At 34.8% G+C, this 20,460-nt stretch overlaps 1 protein-coding gene across 2 annotated transcripts in view; it reads right to left on the bottom strand.

Moving 5' to 3' along the window:
* SKAP2 (src kinase associated phosphoprotein 2) overlaps positions 1 to 20,460 on the bottom strand; it is a 119,258-nt gene that overhangs the window by 76,208 nt on the left and 22,590 nt on the right. For both annotated transcript variants that reach the window (XM_064674488.1, XM_064674481.1), the window contains exon 4: positions 19,739 to 19,843. In XM_064674488.1, the coding sequence (XP_064530558.1) occupies positions 19,739 to 19,843 (105 nt within the window). The remainder of the gene's footprint in view (positions 1 to 19,738; positions 19,844 to 20,460) is intronic.

The following is a 20,460-nucleotide window of genomic DNA, read 5'->3' as shown; positions in this document are numbered from 1 at the left end:
ATTTGCATTGTGTAGAACAAGGAAACATTTTGTGACACTGAAAGGCAACAAATCTGATACTGGTAAGTAGAAGAGAGAGATACTTTAAAAAGCAATCTATCCACAGAACTTACTATTGAGAGTAAGGTTAGTGAGGTTGAAATAAGAAATAATTATGGCTACATATAATAGTTAATAGGCTACAGAATTAAAACCAGTAAGGGATATAAATATTTTTGAAACAAAGCATAGGCAATTCACTGGTGTGGCCTAGGAAGCAGCCTTACTTCTGGAGGTTTCTCAGGATTCTGTTTACAGAATCTGAATTTTTGAAGCTTTTGACAGGGATTACAGTGAACTCCAGAAATTTGAGAGTATCAAAACAATCATTTTTCCTGATCTGGTACCTCTCTGTGGAAAACTGACGCTAGCTACAAGAGGAGCAGGAACAGACCCTAAATATTTACTCTGATAAAAAAGTTCACATGGAATTTCTAGCATAGTTCAACTTACACAACTGCAATTAAAATACCACAAGAATAAACAAACCAGTCTCTCTTGGAGCTTGCTAGGCAGTGTTAGAAGAAAAACAAACATGAAACCTGCAGTCCTAGGTTTTATGCATGCTACTGAAACATCTTCCTTTAAGGCTGATACCAAGCAAAAATGTCAGAAAAATGAAAGAGATCAAAATTAAAATTTCTTATTAAAGCATCAGAAATGTCACTTTTTCCACTTTAAAGGCATAACTAGTCTATCTAAGGGGTAAAGTTTTCTGAAACTTCTATAGCATGCTCAGTCCAATATTTCTCCAAGCCAGAAACTACATCTATAAATATTTGAATTTTGAAATACATTTATCTTTCTACTTTGAAGTATTTAAAATTAAATAATTGAGAGTTTAAAAACGTAAGCGCAATAGATTATAGACAAAATACACAATATATTTTCAAGGATTATATTTTCTAATTAAATTAGTAATTCATTGATACACATAGGTTTGATTTTTTGCTAGTGTGACTACCTACTCGATTAAAAATTCCCAGTATCCCTGATAAACTCACTTTAACATGACAGAGAAACTGATAAGTCCAGTGAAAAAAAGATAGTCATTGTTTTTGTTTACCAACATGTAATGCATTACCTTAAACAAAAATAAAAAAGTTTGCATTTATCCCCAAAACTTAACTTGCTCTTTGACCCAGTAAATATTACTGATTTTAGAAATACACATGTAAAAAAGTATACCTTAGTATCAATGAAATGTAAGAGTTCAATACATTAATATTTATAAAGCAGTGCATGAATACAAGTTAAATTAATTCTTTAAGTCAAAAAAAGACAGCACCCATTTGCATTTCAACAAGTGAAACTTTTCCATCCATTTGACAGAGACAAGACTATAAAAGGTCTCAAATTTCTCCAATAAAAGTGGAAATTACATCTCAATATTTCGTCAGAGATTAAAAACAGAATTTTAGATGAATTATCTGATACAAAGATGGAAGTGAGGGTGCTGCTTCAAGATCTACAGAAGTAGAGCACTTTAAGACAATTAAATGATTTCCCTGCAGGCAATGTCTTTTCAATCCAAGCTAATGACATCATTTAAGGAGGATGGTCCATTTAACTGAAAGGATCTTTTACAAGGCAGACAGACAGAAGGCAATCCCGGAATGTTTTCAAGGACTTCCCATATTTCAGAATTATAATGGCAAAATGCCTACATCAAAATCTTAAACTCAAGCATTAATCAACAAAATGAAAGACTAATTTTATAAGAAAAATGTAATAAAACTCATTTTAAGAAGTTTTCCCTTCATTATTTTTTCCTTTAAAGGAACCAATTCTCTCCTAATGGTAATTATGCTGATTTGGAGTAATGATAATACTCAGGCAGCTCAGTTTTAGGCTTCTGTTTCTAAAGTGCAAGTTAAAGAGTAACTTTCATAAACTTTTCCACTAGTTTCTACAAGTTAGCTGTGATCTTTCAGACAGAAAGCATCATACTCTTGCTTCCAGAATGTACTGTATTACTTTTGATATAGTCTATATACCAGCCTTTAAATTGCACCATCACCTTTTTCATATAATAAATAAAAAATTTTAAAAAAAGGCAACTTTCAAATGAGCCAATAAGGGAAAACTCACAGTTTTAGTGTCTATATCAGCAGCTGAATGCACTTCTGTAACTTCTGAGGGGGGGGAGGTGGTATTGGGATCTGATACCTAAATGACTTTTCTGATACTGAAGAATCAGAGCAAGATACGGTATTCTTAAACAGTTAAAGAAACACTGATATTTTCATAATAAAATATTATTAAAACTAAGACATTATACAAAACTACAAACACCTCTTGTACTTCAGAAGGCGGCATCAGTCTAAACCCAACCAAAGAGTCTTTTTACCATTTACAATAACACTCAAAGCCATGGAAGTTGTATACACATTAGAATGACATCTCTTAATAAATGATGTGGTTCTGAGGACAGGGGGGAAAAAGTTTACCCTATGTCCCTTTAATATCCATTTCAAATTGTCAAAAACTTCAGAAAGCTGGAAAGTGTGAGACATAATGAAGAGATCTTACCATGTAAGCAGGAGCTAGAAAATGAAGAACTAGTCCTGGCTCTTAACCAGATTCCTTTCACAATCTTGGACAAGTCAGAGCTACTTTGTCTCCACTGTTCCTCTTCATAACAGAGAAACAGTATTCACATCTTTCTAGAAATGCTGTGAAATGTTGTTGGTTTCATTGGTTTTCTTAAAAGAAATATTTACAGGGAAAAATATTTCATTTTCAGGCCTGCTGTGCCACTTTAGTGATTGTCCCGTGCCGCACCCACACGCTTTTTCCAAGTAACGTAAGCAGTTGGAGGGAGGCAGAAGAAGGGGCGGAGTGGACGTTACAGCATGTATAAGTCTGGGATGTCACATATGTACTGATTCATGCATTTCATAAAACTGCAGACTTTCTTCTGTGACTGCTATAGCATCCTTCAGGTTGACAGGGAAAAAAGCAAGGAAAACACATGAAAGAGGATCCAAACAATAAGATGACTCTGATCATCTAAATTAAATGGTTTTCCAAGAAAAACAACTTTTGATTCTAATAATGTTGCCTTCTCCTTTCTTTCTTTTTAAATATAAAATCATGTCAAGTGCAAATGCTGTTTTCTAACACACAAAAAGCTCGCTGAAATTGTGGGAGTTCAGTCCACCAAAGCCAAAATTTTCCCTCAGTTTGAACAGGCACTTTTTCAACTCTCACTGTCACACAAAAAAACAAAGAAACAACAGTAGAAATTAAGTGATTTTAGTTTAAGGACTTAACTGTGCTTTTGACACTCTACCTCTTTCCCCACATCAAGAATGTGGGTATCCCTGTAATGGTGAACAAGTAACACATCACAAGAATGCTGACTACTAAAGCCTGAATATAGTAATAATAGTAATAATAAGGAAGTGGCAATGCACAGAATAATATTGCTGTATTCCTAACCACCTGGGCTTTTTCTAAGTTGACAGTTACATTTCTAGTAAAGGAGGAGGAGATTTCTGTGGACTTCAGCAGCCATTACAGACTTAATTCCAGTCCCCGTTACACACCTTCCACACAACATAGGTCTTCCCCTAGTATATTTACACATCCGTTTCCAAACTTTTTCTCCCACTTTTTGGTCTTATCCTGATTAGGTTCTCTGAAGCATGGAATTATTCCAATTCATACATACAGTAGAGGATTCTAAAACTGCCTTGATCCAATGAAAATAAGATGACACATGAAAAATACATTACCTCATTTATTGGCACTTAGCCAATTTGCATGGTTTTTTCATTCAGCTTCAGTTTGTATGCAAACTGAATTTGCAAAATCAGCCAATGAATCTACAATTAGCAACAAAACTGTATCAAAGTAAAAACTCATCATTATGGAGGTTCTTTTTTATATTGTTTCCCACAAAAGTATTTGCATCTACAACAGTTATGCTAATGCACTGTCAGATTTCCTTGCATAAACTTTCAATCCTCTAAAAATAATATACTTTGACAACAAATTCTCAAAAACTCCTGACAAAATTGTTGTAGAGAACACCACACAGTCAGTGACACAGAAGTACCAAAGGACAAGACTCTTGAATCAACCTTCCATGCATCGTCTATACCATTACGTGTCTTATATCACTACCAAAGCCTGTTTCTGTGCAAGATCAGAGGCATACCAAAAAAATAGAGTGACTAATTGCTGTTCTATTTGTTCTAATTTCATTAAAATAATTTTGTCCAACAGTATATGTATTAGCCAATAAAGCACACTGACAAAAGAAGTTACTTCTGGTTATGGAAGAGAAATAAAACACACAAAGATAACTTGGTTCAAAATATTTACAAATAGCTGGTATATTACTTAGAACAATCCTATGCGTGAAGAAACTAACATGAAAAAGCCATCAGAGCTAGACAACTGACTCTCAGTCCCAAAGAATTCACAAAGAATTACAGGAGGATCATCCATGTAACTATCAAACCAAAAGGACAAATTACGGCCACATCTATACAGCAGTGTGAACCAGAATAAGTAGTTATGTTGTAACCACACTTTTCTTTATTATAACGTAACCTTACAAGAGCATTGTTCTGTTTTGATTGTTATAAGGCAAGGAGAACCCAAATAACAACCTAAACAACTCTAGTTGTGAAAGAAACAATTTATTTCTCAGTTTTAAGGCGATTTTCATCAGTTTAGCTTGTTCAGTTTCACACGCGTGATTTTTTTAACATTTTGATTCGGTAAATTTGCTTTTTGTACAATATTTTCACCTTCTTGGTTTCTACTTGTAAATTTTCTTCATTGAAGTCTATTTTTAATTTAAGACCCAAATCATCACTAACTGGAAATTCCCTACATGACATTCCTATCACGGAATCTGGAAAAGGAGAAGTCAGTTGAAAAAAAGACTGACCTAGAGATTTAATTAAGGTTCAGACACTCAAGGCCCTTTCCAAAATACAGCAAGCAGTTATTTGGTATCACTATAATATGTTATGAATCACTGCACCTCATTATTGGTCCTTGAAAAGGACAACAAAACCAAACAAAAACCTCCCTCAAACTGTCTGTTTCTGCAGGACAAAGGCAATTAACAGGGGGAGGGGGAAAAAAAAACACCAATGAGAGTGTATTAGAGTGGCAAGGGAATTTAAAGATATCATATGCACTAAGTTGTGTTTCCTAAATTAAGGCTTAAAGACAAGAACTGTAGATTCCTCAAACCTCTTCAAAGTTAAATTTACCCCAGGTTGAAAACATCCTGGGAGCACAACAAAGCTGGATTAATTTCTCTTCTCAACATACACATTTGTAAAGGTAGAGACCCTCGTAAACTCTATCTTAAAAGAGGTAATAAAATGTCACTAATATAAATATGGTAGTGTCCTACTTATGGCAGTCTACCCAAAAATAGTCATAGCTGCACTGCCTTCAGTCTTCATACTATTTGGTGTTCTGCACATCTTAAAACATTCCTTATTTCTATCTATCTTGAGCTATACAGACAAAAATGATCCACAATAATTCAATAAAATATTCTTTATATGCATCATGGCTAAGTTCATATACAAGTCAGTCACCCACTATCTCAATGACTGTTAATGAAACTGAAAGCCTAATTAGCAAAATGAGGGGAATAACCCCAGCGTTCTGGCGCACCTCCAATATGAATAATTGCTTCTACCTATGCAAAATCCCCCTTGTCACTTCAATTAGGTGAAATATTCCTCACATCCTGGTCTTATATTGCTGGGTATTGTTTATAGTGCCATTGTAAAAGCTGCTGCATTCTACCATGGATACAGTTGCATTTTAATAGCAGTAATGTGCCAATTCCTACTTTTAGTTACTACATTCAAAAAACCCAGTTTTGCAAAAGGCTCTCTGATATCAAAACAAGAACCAACCAGCCAAACAAACAAACAAAAAATACAAAAAACTGTCCACTAATTTATTGTGCATATATGAATGAAAGAAGCATAAAAACTATGCAGAGCACAGGTAACACCTTAACAGCTACTGAGGTATAAACTAAGTCTATCAGGCATAAGCATCTCTTTGGCAATTCAGCAGCATAACAAGCAGCCACCTTGTCACACTATCACAACTTTAAATGTCTCAGAAACTAAGCCAAAGCTAACCCCTCTCCCTGCAGATTGTGAAATCCTACCAGTATATTAAAACATCCTTCTAAAAACTCATATATATGTACATCAAATTTAACAACGAAGAGAAAGAAGTTAGTCATCAACCAGCCCTTCCAGGGCCTCAAAAACAACAGCTGTACCTATTTCTACACCTTGCTTCCTGTGCACGCACACCCCAAATATCTGTTCCCTAGAACAGCCACCAATTCCCCCCAGTGCTTTTATTTTGGACTCACTCCCTCATAATCCCTAAAATTCTCTACAAAGGCCTAAAATTCTCTACAAAGGCCTAAAATTTGGATTATGCTTCATTTTAAATTGTTCATCTGACTAAAAAAAAAATAATTCCTAAATGAAAAAGGATTTAAAACTTTGGTAGGTCTAATGTTGATTTAAAGAGGGACATCTGGGGTTTATTATTGCCTCACCACATCAGAGTGCTTTCTTGTTCTCCTCTTTTGGCTCTGAACTGCCACTGAAAAGGTTATTAGTAAGTAAACTCCTGTATGCTTACATTAGTCATGCTAATACAGCCCACACTCCTTTTATTGTGCACTCCTGCTCTAACTCTCCCTGTCCCTTAAAACATACAGTTTTAACAGACTATAAAATCCACTGGTTTTAGTTATGAAAGTTAAAAGATATCTTTTATTTAGGAAAATATGCAAGCAGATATCTGCAGAAATCTACATTAACATTAACTGTACTTACTATTTCATGCAACATTTCAGTAACCACATCAGCGATTTATTGTTCTACTATGGTAGTACAGAAACTTCCACAATAAAATACAGACCAGGAGTGAAAAGAGCTGTAAAACCATTAAAAAAAAAAAAAAAAAGTTTGCCTTTTTCTTGCCCTGGCCTCCTAGGACTGTAAATCTCAACCTTTCTTTTTCCTAAATTGTCCTCTTTCAAGGTTTACCAGTGTTATAAATACCTTTGTCTTCTACTGACTAGACACATTTTCTCCTGTAGACTCACTTCCTGTGGGAAATGTTACATCAAAAATTACACACATGCGTGCACTATTAAAATTGTGATAACTGCTGCAATTCTGTCAATATATTAAAAAAAAAGCACTAAGAATAGAGCAGCTTTCACTTTACCATTATCTTCTATACAAGGAATAGCATTCTTGCATGGGAAATAGCAATATACATATTGAAATTTATTTCAAAATACAGTAGAAAATAATTTCCATTAAGTACACCTGCTGGGGAAAAAGCTGCACACACCAATGCTTAAGCTTAAGTGTGCATCTGTCCTTTAAATACGCATAGCAGTAATAGCTTAAATGCAGTTCAAATCATGGCCAGTCTTGCTGCAAATATAAAACCTGCACCGTGCAATGCTAAATTACGAAGCACCTCTGATAGGTTTACGGAAGACAAAGAAAAAATTGGTTGTAAACTCGTCTGCATTGCAAAGATCTCTTTTGTCTGTCAATCAACAGAAAAGTATTATTCCACCATCACAAAAGACAAACCTTTGGAGGCAGTATAGGTCTGTGTGTTGTGCAAATGTGCAGTTGCTAAGAAGCAAATATGCTTCTCCTCTAATCAAATAGCCCAGCTCAGCAATGCTGCTGGCTTGGGGCAAGAAGCAAATTCCACCAGCCACAAACTTAGAAACAGTCTTGAATTATTTGTTGCTGACCGCTGGCTGAACCCTGTCCTGATGAGCACCATCACCATTAGCCACTTCTCAGTGTATTCCATCAACCAATGGCAATAGCAGCATGCTACAGCTCAGGCTGCAAGGAATTGATCAAACAGGGTAATGAGACTATTTCTTCATGGAGGTTATTTTAAATGAATATAAATATTTTCTTTCTACATAATTTGCCACAAAAGGTCACTGAACTCCCTGCGATTCTAAAGAAAAATGCTATGGTATCCCCTTTATATATTTGAGTTAAGATATAGCCAACAAACAATTCTGGGGATTTTTGATGATCGTGTAAATCTTAATGAGGTGGCATCCCAGACAATTGATTAGCAGCAACGTTCTATCTTCACATTTAGTTACGAACAAAAAGAAGATCTGATGCTATTTTAGAAAATCATGATATACTTACACCCTTAAAATCTTTCATGAGAGAATATATTCTGTGAGCCTAAAGACTTATATTTTTACTATTAACAATAGATCATGCATATTTAGTTATGCTTGCCATACTTTGATATTATAGCCCTTTCTACAGATTCTTTCAACTGAACTCACAGGTTAAAAATACTTTGTGTCAGAGTCAAGTTACTGATAAGGAGTCCCACATTCAGACACCCTGTCTGTTGTAGTTGTTTTCTTTAAAAAACTACTAGAAAGAAACACCAAGAGATCCTTGAAATTTAATTCAAAACAACTGCTACAAAATTCTCGTTCAAGGCCCTCCTTGCCCCACGTAAGATTTTTAGTTCTATAATTTCCGGTACTGGACAATTTCTGCAATGCTGGGAAAACACATGAATATTGATTTACATACTAGTCTAATAGCATTTTATTAACAAAAGCATTACACTAGGGTAGTAATAAGACTATGATAAAGAAATAGTGCTCATTATTTTCTACTTTTAGGGATAATAATATAAAAATATTCCGATAGGCCAACTAAACACATTTGTTTGTGTTTGAGAGTTCACAAGGTTACCTTGAATAACTTTAAGTTATACTTTCAACACAAAAGAAAATTTAGATTTACACTCAGGGATGAGTATAAGTCACTCATCTGAGACATAGCACTTAAAAATGGAGGTTAAAATATAAATTGAAAAATATATAAAGGATTTAAATTAGTTAGCCTTGTCCTGATTAATAGGGGTTCACTTACATAATAACAGAAAGGGTTTTGGATTATTTTTTTTTAATTCACATAAAATATTCAAAGCTGGTTTTTTTCAAAGCAGGATAAAAATGTGTTATCTGAAACTCTGTTCTTCATATTTGGATGGGATCCTCAGCTCCTCAAGCTTTTTTCTCCTCTAAATCATTGGCTCTGACCAGTAGAGGAAATAAAAATTAAAAACAAAATCAAGAAACTAGTAAGAATAATAATAACTACAAAAATCATTTAGATCAACAAGATTTTCCTCCCACCTCTCCATCCCTATTAAAATCCTATTCACAGAGTATTCTTTTCTAAATCTTTATCAATACTGTCATTACATCTTGTACGGCAGTGAAATGCATTTAAGGCCTGAATAGAATAAAGCAACGTAGATGCGTTTGTCCTACTGAACCACCATTTCTAGATTTTTTAATTTTTTTTAAGAAAAGGTGACAGCAAAAATAAAACTGCAGTTCTCTGATAGAAAGGATAGCTTGCTTGGCTGGTTATTCCAAATCATATAACTTGCTACCTCTGTTACACAGACCCTACAAATTCTTATTGTTTATTCATAATTTCTTTTAAAAGTGAGTTTCCAAAATAAAAAGGAAACAATTCTTATTAATGTTGAAGATCTATAAAAATCTCTGAGAGAAAATGAAGCTAGGACTATTCAAAACACACAAAAGTCCTGCAAAACTATTTTCACCGTGGGTAAAGGAAATCAATTTATACATAAATCCTAATTTTTCCTCAAAAAAATGCGATATTAAGTCCTAAATGCCATTAATAATAAAAAATTAAAAGTAAGCAGTCCTTTACAATACCAATAAAAAACCAATATTCACTCAGGGGGAGGGAAGAAATCAGCACCCACTAGCAAAAGACATCTCATCAATGGACTAACATTTGACAAAAATCAGTGGAAACAGCAAAGAAGCCAATGCAACTTCCACTGCCAAGGAGCCAGATGGCACTGCTGGAAAAATTATATCTACAGACTGGCAGCTTGATCCCATGATTATTGCCCAAGGGAGGAGGAAGAGGAAAACAAGAGGTATTTCTGTGTGATGGAGCAAATCAATTATCACCAGCTCACTATGGCATTTTCACATTATTTCTAAACCACATTCTAAATATCACACAAATGAATGAGAGTCCTGGAAGATTCCAGTGATCTGAGACAGTAAAAAAAGGTATGCCATACATTAAAAAAAACAATAAGTACTTAAATCTACCTCTGTCAACTGCATCACGTAGTCCATATTTCCAAATTAAATTTGCAGATATATTGTGGTTTACAAGTAAAAACAAAGTTTTTATTTTGCTGGGTTTATTTTTGACCTGCAATTCCAAGTGTTAGCTATACAGATTACAGAGGAAAAAATATCTCTCCACTTCTCTCTGTTATGACTACATTCTTCTGTGTATTTTCAACTCTTAGCAGGCAGTTATTTTTCACACACAAATACTGAACAGCCATTTTGCTAAACTGTTCCAAGAAGCTTTGATCAAACAAATTTGTGGTAGTCGCACCAATTATTTTTCTGTTAAAATACAGCATGAAAGCTAGCCTCTGAAGATGTTAGAGAGAGAAAAATCAGTCCACTCCTACTATCATATAAGGAAAGCAGTTCTAGACAAACTAAAAGACAAGCTTTTCCCCACCACCTTATGTTCACACTATTCAAATTACTAAACACAAAATTGACAGAATTATAAGAATATGTTGGACTCTCCATGTGAAAACAGGCATGGTTAATTTTTTTTTTCATTGCAAGCCAATGACAACACTTCCATTAACTTATTTTCCAGGCAACTGTAATAAGGCCCATTTCCTGTACCCATACTTGCAAAAGAACAATTCATCTATTACCTACCAAAAAAGACTTGGACCACCTTCACTTCTCATCTCCATTCCATTTCCATCTTACAGCACAGCCACGTACACAATCCAAACATCCTTCTGCCCCCATTCACATTATCTCAACGCTAATCCTTTCCCCTTACCTCCTCAGTGCAAAGCAGTGCAGATATGTGAAGCACATAATAAACTAACTGCATCTTTGAATATGTATTGTGAGTATTTATACATAACCCACGTCCAAGTTGTGGAAGCCGCAGCCCTGGAGCCTTCAAGGCCAGGTTGGATGAGGCTTTGAGAACCCAGTCCAGTGGAAGGTGTCCCTGCCCACGGCAGGGGGGTTGAAACTAGATGATCTTTAAAGTTGCTTCCAACTCAATTATATGATTCTATGATATACAGAAATATAAAATCTGACTGTTGAGGAACAAGGAAAAAGATATTTCATATGAAGAATAGGATATCTCTGAAAAGTTATTATCAGGCTGTGACATACTCTCCATTAAGCAACATGTGTTCAGGTAGACAGACGAAATACTCGGAAGGACAGGAAAATCTTGTTTATACCAGAAAAGGTCTTCCTCCATTTTGTAGTACAGGTTCATCCATAATTCCTTGCCCAAAAGGGGCTCAAAACTATTTTCGACTATCAGCAATAGAGAAGACAAAACTAAGATTCTCATGGGATAATACCTGTCATTATAGTGATAGTTGTGAACAGGCTCTGCCTAATATTAGTTAAGAAACTGTACTAGTAATCTTAGTCTGGAAAAAATATGGCATTCACCAGTTTTAGTCTGCTACTCTACTCTTAAGTCCTACTATTGTAAGTAAACCAAGTAAACATCTATGAAGAATTACTGAGAAAACTACCAATCAAACTAATACTGCCTAGTGATAGATGCCCAAAGAAGTACGGTTCCAGCTGAAAATTTTTAAGCAGTGAACAATTATCTGCAACATCTTCTTGAAAAGGGCAATAATGAACTTTATAATAATGAATACAGACGATACCATAAAGATTTTATCTACAATGTTTTTTCCTTGCAAAACACTTCAATAAAACTTTTCATGACACAGTTTTTACTTTTCCACTCAAATTTTATCTGAAAATTGACAAATATTAGTCCACTGCAACTTTGCTTTTATTTAAAAAGGAAACAAACCCAAATCAACTAAATTAATGCCTGGATTGCATGATGCCTGAGAGAAAACAGGCCGGTTTCATTCTTGCTTAAACTCTACAGATTCACTTTGCACCTTTACAGAAACTACTGATCAGTTAAAACACAAAACCAGGAATATGGGGAAAATCTTTTTCTGTTCGTTAGGATGGATACACATGGCAAACTTGGTTTGTACTTGCATTGCAAGTCTACACTTCTTTTTTTTTCCCCTAGTAGGACCTTGAAAGCCTCATCCTTGAGACAAAACATGAAGTACCACACAAGCATTGTTTTACATATTTCTGATCTAGTCTAAAACCAAGAAAACACTATGGTTATGTAGAGTTTGTTCTCCCCAGGATGTCTGGGGCTACTGCATAGTATATGTTGAAGGCAGAACCACTTTCCTGCCATACTTGGTAAATACCAGGAAGGAAAAGATGTCTCTGTGCCTTGAATGCCAAGCAGCATCAATCTGCTGGACTTGCTCACCTCTGGTACCAGAAGGGTACCTACCCACCTCAAGGTGCCACTGGAGTAGCAAGAATGAATGCTATCATCTACAACTGATGCATCTGTCTGGTTCTGTGAGGAAGGGAGTAAGGAGCAGAATGGAAGCTGACTTGCCATTACTGCTTGCAGCAAGAAAGAAGAATTTCAGGAAATTAGAAGGTAGAAAAATCACTCAACCAAGGTAAAGCATTAATAAGGTCCTAAATCCATAATTAACAGCCTGCAAAACACATTTGAAAAGCTTATCACATACCCAAGAGGCTGAAGGAAAACCTTTCCTCTTTCTTTTTATGTCAGCTATTTGTGATGTATAAGAACCGATCTAGAAGGACATTAGGCCAACAAGCAAGATAATGTAAACAGAAAAATGTATTCACTTCAGCTTTCTGGGCTTTTTTTTTTATGATAATGTTGTTACAAATCTCGAATAAAATTATGATCTAATATGAAAAAGAAATGAGTTAAGCAAGTCATTATTAGTTTTTTATTGTGGATATTGTCCTACTTAGTGGTGGAGCATACATGGCTGTTTTGTTACTGCTCAGTCACTGAAGCAACATAGATGAAATAAAATGAGCAACAAACCATGTCATCTCTCCCATGGGAGAAAGGTAAATGCTAAAAGAACACAGGGGTTTATTGTTTAATAGGAAGTTTTTCATTATGATAATTAGAAGTTCAAACATTTTAGTATCATCAATTTGTACACACTGTTAACCTACATGATGCCATTTTTAACTTTACTGTTGACTTTAATAGGGACAAAATTTCACTTAAAACTTCTGCTTCCTATTAGAAATTATTCCCTTATGTTCTGTACAAATGGTTTAAATCAAAATTAATTAGATTAGCTTTGCATATTTCACACGCTCTTTTTTTTTAAAAAACTTTTTGCTTTTCCAAGTAGGTCACTGCTGCTAAATGCATTTCTATAGTTACTACAAACAAATCAGCAAGCAAGCAAGCAGTTCAGTTGTTTGTTCTTTTCATAAGGTTTCAACAGGAGCTGCATGTGGAAAGTTATAGAGATTCTATTCAGTCTTCAAATATATTCATGACAGAGGGAAAAAAAATATACCATTGTCGTTTTTTACAGACAAAAGAGAGTCAAAAGTCAAAAGACCGACAAAGAGCTTAGGATATGTATCCTCTTACAGCAAACAGAGTGCACTGGGGCAAGTTGTCCAAGGGAGACTCAAATTGCAGCAGTAGAGAAAGATGAGGGAGGTACCTGCCAAGAAACATCTCAGGTAGACTAAGGATGAATACACTGGTTTTACTCTTAAGACCTCTCCTTTCCAACAAGGAGTCAGCACCCTCTTCTCATCTCTTAAACAGATTTTTTTCTGGGAATTTATGCATATGTGGTCCAACATGCACCAACATCCTCATAAACTGAGTTTCAAAAAAATGCTTCATATTTTAAGTTCCTCTTCAATATGTTATACTTTTCATTGTGTTCTGCCAGTTTGTAAAAGATTGTATTCTGGATGACATGTAAACTGTTCATAAGTGTGTCAGCCTAATTTCCTAGTGATACATCCTTCCTCTGACAGACTCAGCACACCACATTGGGAATTCTAGACTTCAGTCTTCCTGCTTAAGACTGAGTTGCTAATTACAATTTTTTAGAATTCCGAAAGCAACATTTCTGATTATCATATTACCTTTTCAGCCAGAAATGCAGAACCATAATACACTGCAAGACACAGTATTTCCTCTGCCATACAAAATTTGTTCAGACACAGCAAAAGAGTCTGCTAAACCACTGATGAAAACCTAGAATTACCTACCTATACCAAAATAATAAATTACAGTATTTCCCATTCACAATTCTGAAAAAAACTAGCATCCCCTCAGAAAAAAGTTAGCATGCCAAAGTCCCATCTTTACACATTTTCCATATGATGGGCTACCGCCCTCTGCCAGTTCCTAGTAAGAGCAGAAAGTAGAAGCCACCTTTTCTTACCAAAGATCAAGTGTCCAAGCAAATCTAGATCTTACTTCCCCTCAATATGACTTTTTTTTATTCAAGCTTGAATATTTAAATAGCTATAAGAAATAATAAAATACCTGGTTTACTGCCTTCAATGAGATCTATCTATGGGAAAAACAAGACAAATAAAGAAACTTCCCACTCCTTTGAATGGCTGTCATGCACTTAAGTTTGTAACTCTCTCTCCAATAATGCGAAGCAAATAACTAATCTAGAATAACTCAGGTAAACTTCCAATGCCGTCATCCCCAAGACAAGCAAACATGTATATGATTATGTTAATAAAATAGTGGTAAACCAGTACAAGACTGGAGGCATAAGAAGGACAAAAAGAGAAAGAACAGAAAATCCTAGTTGCATTTTCCATTCTCCAACCTTTATTACGTTGCTTACTTGCTAACACTGTTTAACTGGCTCTGTGATGGAACACAGTTTTTCCTTTAATATAGTGCCTCAAATATAAACTCAGTAGGAATGTAGTTGAAGAAAGTGGGCATAAAGTCCTACACTGAACTCTACCTCCCCTTCTTCAGTGACAATATTCAAACCTCCGTGCCTAACAAACAGGAAAAATAAGGGGGGAAAAAAAAGCTTAATTAGTATTTGCATTTGAGACTTAAAACGTCAAAAGAAGCAGCATGCAAAACTCAGTCAAAAAATTTTTCATTCTCACTTGATCAATCAAAATGCAAAATGTGACATTCACACAAAGTAAATACTATAGATCATGTAAAATAGTTGACTCAAGCCTGCAAAGACTTGCATAAAACTTTTCCAAAGGAGCTGCATGAAAACAAAGTGCCGAGGCGTGTTGCTTCATCCAAAAATTCTAGCAAGAAACACATGTTGCAGGGAGCAATAAATTTTGCTCATTTTCAAGACTGCCTCTTGATGACAAACAGTTAAAGCATAACCCTTTAGTTTATTCTGTTTCCTCAAAGTTCTCCAAATGCCCTGTTTAGCTTTCTTTAGCCCTACCTCCCTCCATTTCAACTATGGGGAGATTTAATATGAGATTCTCACACTGTTTAAGAATTTTCTACTAAAAACCATATTTTATTCATAAGCTATAGCCTAATATAATAGTTTGAAGAGCATACAAGTCCCCAGACACATTTTTAGTACTTCTTTCATCCTTACATACCCAAGGCAACATTTCTGACCTTCCATAGAAATGGTGATCATCTAAATTATTTTATCACAGCACTCACTGCATTTTTAGATCCAGTTATTATCCAATGACATTCTCTCTGTAGAGCTAAACAGATGTGTCTTCTTCAGAGGTTCTCTCTCACTCAGTACTTAAAAAGTCAGAAAGTTTGTTCCTTAAATACTAATGGCATTTCATACCCATGGAATCAAGTTACCATACCGTAAACCAAAAAAATTTACCGTTAAAAAAATACTTTTATATTATAGAAGATTACATTGTTAAATAGGAAAGTTTCAGCCTGCCATTGAACCTGTATTTAATACCATCTTAAGAAACATGAAAAGTAATGAAAAATAGTAACTTTTCCCTCATTAACATCTCAACCAAAAATAAGTTTGTTACCAACTTGAAAGAAAGTCATAGTATTTCAATTTTTAAGTATTTTGGTTTACTTTGTTTTTTAACTAATCAAGACATATGTATTTCCCACTACACATATTCTTCAAAATACAGATGGCAGTAAGAAATTACCAGACATAACACTGTTATAAAATGTACTATACAAAAACCTGTCATTTAAGTTGCAAGAAACCTAGTCATCAATAAGTGAAAAAATACCCCGCTCAAAAATCAATTATGTTGAGTCTTTTGTATAGAGAAGTAGTACACCTTTCAGGCAACTGGTATTAATGAGCAGACATGGCTATAGAATCTCCATCTGTTTTTCTGACAAAGCTGTGACTACTCCAGTCTCTCATTGAAATTCCATTAATCTGGTGCACCAAGGACCAATGCGAAAATCAAAACTCCATCTAACCCTTTATCAGCTCACAATAACCTACAAGTGAACTCTGCCTGTTAGCATACAGCGAGTTATGATTTTGCTATCAATCAGGCTGTTAGCCAATAAAAAAAAAAAAATCAAGTTAAGACCAGAGTGCCTGGCAGTGCTGTTTTGTTTGGTCTGTCTTGTTTTTGGGTTTTGTTATTTTATTTGGGGGTTTTGTTGTGTTTTATCCCTCTTCCAGTTTCTGTAGGGTGTCTGGATATGTAAGCCTATGCATCATTCTCCTTCGTTGTGATTTAATTGCTGCCAGCAATCAAGTCAAAGCATCACTGAAGTGTGCTTGAATTTCATTAGATGATATAACTTATGCTACTTTCCTACAGTACCTAATAAACCATAAAGAAACCAAAACACATATGGCTTGAGGGAATAACTGGAAAATTAGGTGGCCATTTGGGAACTGAGTGAACTTTTGAACCAGAGGAACAGAGAAAAAGAAATATTAAAAGGAAAGACAGACTTAGAATGCACACAGAGACGTGGGGGTTTGACCTTTTCAGTACCTAGAAAATTACATTAGCATTATGAAAAATACATATCATGTTTAGAGTTTATAATCCATCAAAGTTTAGATACTTTGTTAGTGCCTACCATAAGGTAAAAGTCAAAAGGACAACATAACAATCGGATTTGACAAAAGGCCTTTAGGTGACCTGTGCTAATTTAGTTATCCCATACTTATTGTTAAATGGATTATCTCTCTTGTAATTAATACACCATTAGAGAAAGGTCACACAAAAACTCCACGATTTTACAATGACTGTAGCATACACATAATACTCTAATTCTTTATCTGTTACCAAGCAGGTGCCTTCACAAATTATGTTTTGACAGTAATGCTGCAAAGTCAAATACTGATACTTTCACAAGTCACACAAACCTTAAAGTCTAACTCAAGTATATAAAGAGAAATGCCCATTTTGTTTTGGGTTTTTTAGCAGAAAATATATACAGAAGGTTTTACATAAAAATATGAATGGAACTCAAACATAAATAAAAATCAACTCAATTTGGATACCTACAAATAGGGCCCTCTGTTAATGCTGAGAGCATTGATCCTACACAAATCAGGTTTTAGACCTGCACAGAGCCCTGCTGAACTGAACCTGTAATCATGTAAGATCAAACATCTACATTATAAACTCAGCTTCTTGAGTAGAATTTAAATATTGAACTGCTAGAAAACAAAAATACAGTATTAAGCTTTAACAAACCCATTCATGCCTATAAGGACTGAACCAAAGGCACCTCTGAGGATCAATCCACCTCTTATAAGATTCTCCCAACATACATTTTCATATATAGTCTAGGTGGCTAGACTTGAATGATGGATTATATATGTTAAAATCAAAATGGTTTTAGAATGACACATTGGACATTCAAAGAGAAAAACAGGAACACTACTCCAATAAATGAAAGTATTTACAGATCAAAATTTACCACCTTCTCTCAAATTTTCCTAGTGCTGCACTCTCACTAGGATAACTAAAGAGGATTTATCATGAAATACAGAAAGACTAGTAATATCACCTCAAATACAACAGAATTGCACCCACTATATTTCTACCTAAACCGGTACGAGTTAGCAAAGATATTGTTGAGCAGCTATTATATCTACTCTCATAGCTTCAAAATTGGCTAAAATTAATCACTTATCTGTACAAACTCATATGGTATTTCACATACTCTTGCATCAGCATTCTTCAGCCATTCATTATTTAGGCTGATGAACATTATCACTTTTTTTCTTGATTAACTGTTTTGAAACAATTCTATAATCATATCTCCTATTAAATAGTCATATAATTTTATCACATACCCTTTATGCAATCAGTACCATGTTATTAAGTTACAATTAGAAATAATGTTAAGATTATGTTTGTAAGCAAAAATAAATACAAGGAAAGTTGCATTCATCTGTAGTTTTGAAAATTACCTTGGGTTTTCTAAAAGCCATATGCAATTTGAGTGATAATTACATTTCAACCAGAGAGCAAAAATGCCTGGTTTTATTTTTTTAATAGAAGGTCACATTGCCAACATGCAATAAGCTCAATATAAAAAAAAAAAAAAAGGTGTGATTATTATTGTTACACATTTTACAGACTTCTGGACATAAAAAAATTGCGTTATTCTGAATCAGTGGTTAGAAGGTTTATCACTTATGCATGTACTTGACTTATCCCTGTTCTGCAATAGACATAATTTTATACCTCATAAAAGCAATTTATGTTTCCAAAGGGAATAATCTGGATAACATAAAATGTGGAGTGCTATGTTGCAGGAAGCATATTTTCATTCAGCAATTGTACTTCGAGATGGAGCTGCACAGTTTGATCATCATATCATGTCAGCAAACATCATTCACTAGTAAGTCTATCTAACTTCTAGTGCCACAAATTAATATACATCGTTAATTTATTTGTACATATACTTAATTTATTGCCATATATTATCCATTGAAGGTACTTATATTACATATACAATAAACAAATCTCAAAAATATGGACACTATGCTAAAGCAAGCTTGTTAACTGTTGAAATATTCAATTGTTCATGTCTTCAGAACAGCCGCATTTAGCATTAAACTTAATGAATACAAAATAAAGCAAAAACAGCTACGGAGCCTAGAGTTTTTTTTTAAATGCAAACTCAAATTTAAAATTTATATAGCAAAAACTGTCTTAATGGAAGGAAACATTGTAGGAATAATTAATTTAATATTTTATGAACCTATTCTGCACGGAGTTTGCAGAAAAATATCAATCACATAAACTGTTTCATTATTTATTAGATAAATAATACAGTAAGCCATTAAGTAGCACAATAAAATTAAGCAAGAATTTGATAATGTTGAATTAACAAACAATTTGTTACTACAAATATTCACACTGTTTTAGCCACTGATCTATCTTCAAAAACATATGCATCTACAGAAGATGCTTTGTTATCAAAAAACATGAGTTTGAAAACACCATGTAAATTTGAGACAGCTTCACTATGCTCTAGGACCACTAGAGAGAGCTCTTCAGTTCCTTTAAAGGTTCTTGTAAAGGTAAGAAAACTGTCCAGCTGTGATGCTTATCTGTTTATCTGTTTTCCAACACTAACACTTGCATCATGAGGATCCGATTACATGAGTTCATAGTAAACTGGAAAATCTAGTACATTCTAAGGTAAAGAATGTCACATACCATCAGAAGGTGCTTCATCCTCTTTATCGTATCGGTCAGATGCTATTGAGCTACTATCAAGAGGTGAAGAAAGAAAGTTCTCAGACTTGTCCTCATCTTCCAGTTCTGTGAAAGTCAAAAATATACTGCTGGTTAAATAGTGTATCATGCAAACGCAGACAGAATAAAAGTATTTTTGATAGTAAGGAGGATATCAATTCCTATCTGAAATAGAAAAATTCCCATTTCTCATGGACACTCGTATGCTCCAGCACAGCTGTGAGCACTGCTGTTCTAGGGCTACCTTTATGCGTACACGTTGCTGGAGCGGTTTCCCTAAATGCTGTCATATAATGAAGCTGCTCCCAGCACCGCACAGCTGGCAGCTTCTCACACAGGGGTTGAAGAAACACGCACCACAGCAAAGAGGTGGGCAAGGGAAAACACTGGCAGAAGGAGAAAAGGAGAGTGCCAGGCTCCAAAGTTCTGCCTGTCCGAGTGCAGGATGGAGCTTCAGCGACTTCCCTCTCGGGAAATGCCAAGCTATTGTTGGCAGCAGTTTGTCAACCTCTGCCCACTTTCACTTTTTTTCCACCATAATTAGGCTCTGGTTTGCAAATTTGTATGTGCATTCTTCCCATGAAACCAGAAGTGGAATTGCCTTCTGACAGAACTTGTGGCTTAATGCAGCATTCTGTTAATTAATTTCTTATACAACTGAGAGCCCCACTACAATAGATACA

This window comes from Pseudopipra pipra, chromosome 1 (genome assembly GCF_036250125.1).
Source record: "Pseudopipra pipra isolate bDixPip1 chromosome 1, bDixPip1.hap1, whole genome shotgun sequence".
NCBI lineage: Eukaryota > Metazoa > Chordata > Aves > Passeriformes > Pipridae > Pseudopipra > Pseudopipra pipra.
This window is presented reverse-complemented; position numbering and strand designations above follow the sequence as displayed.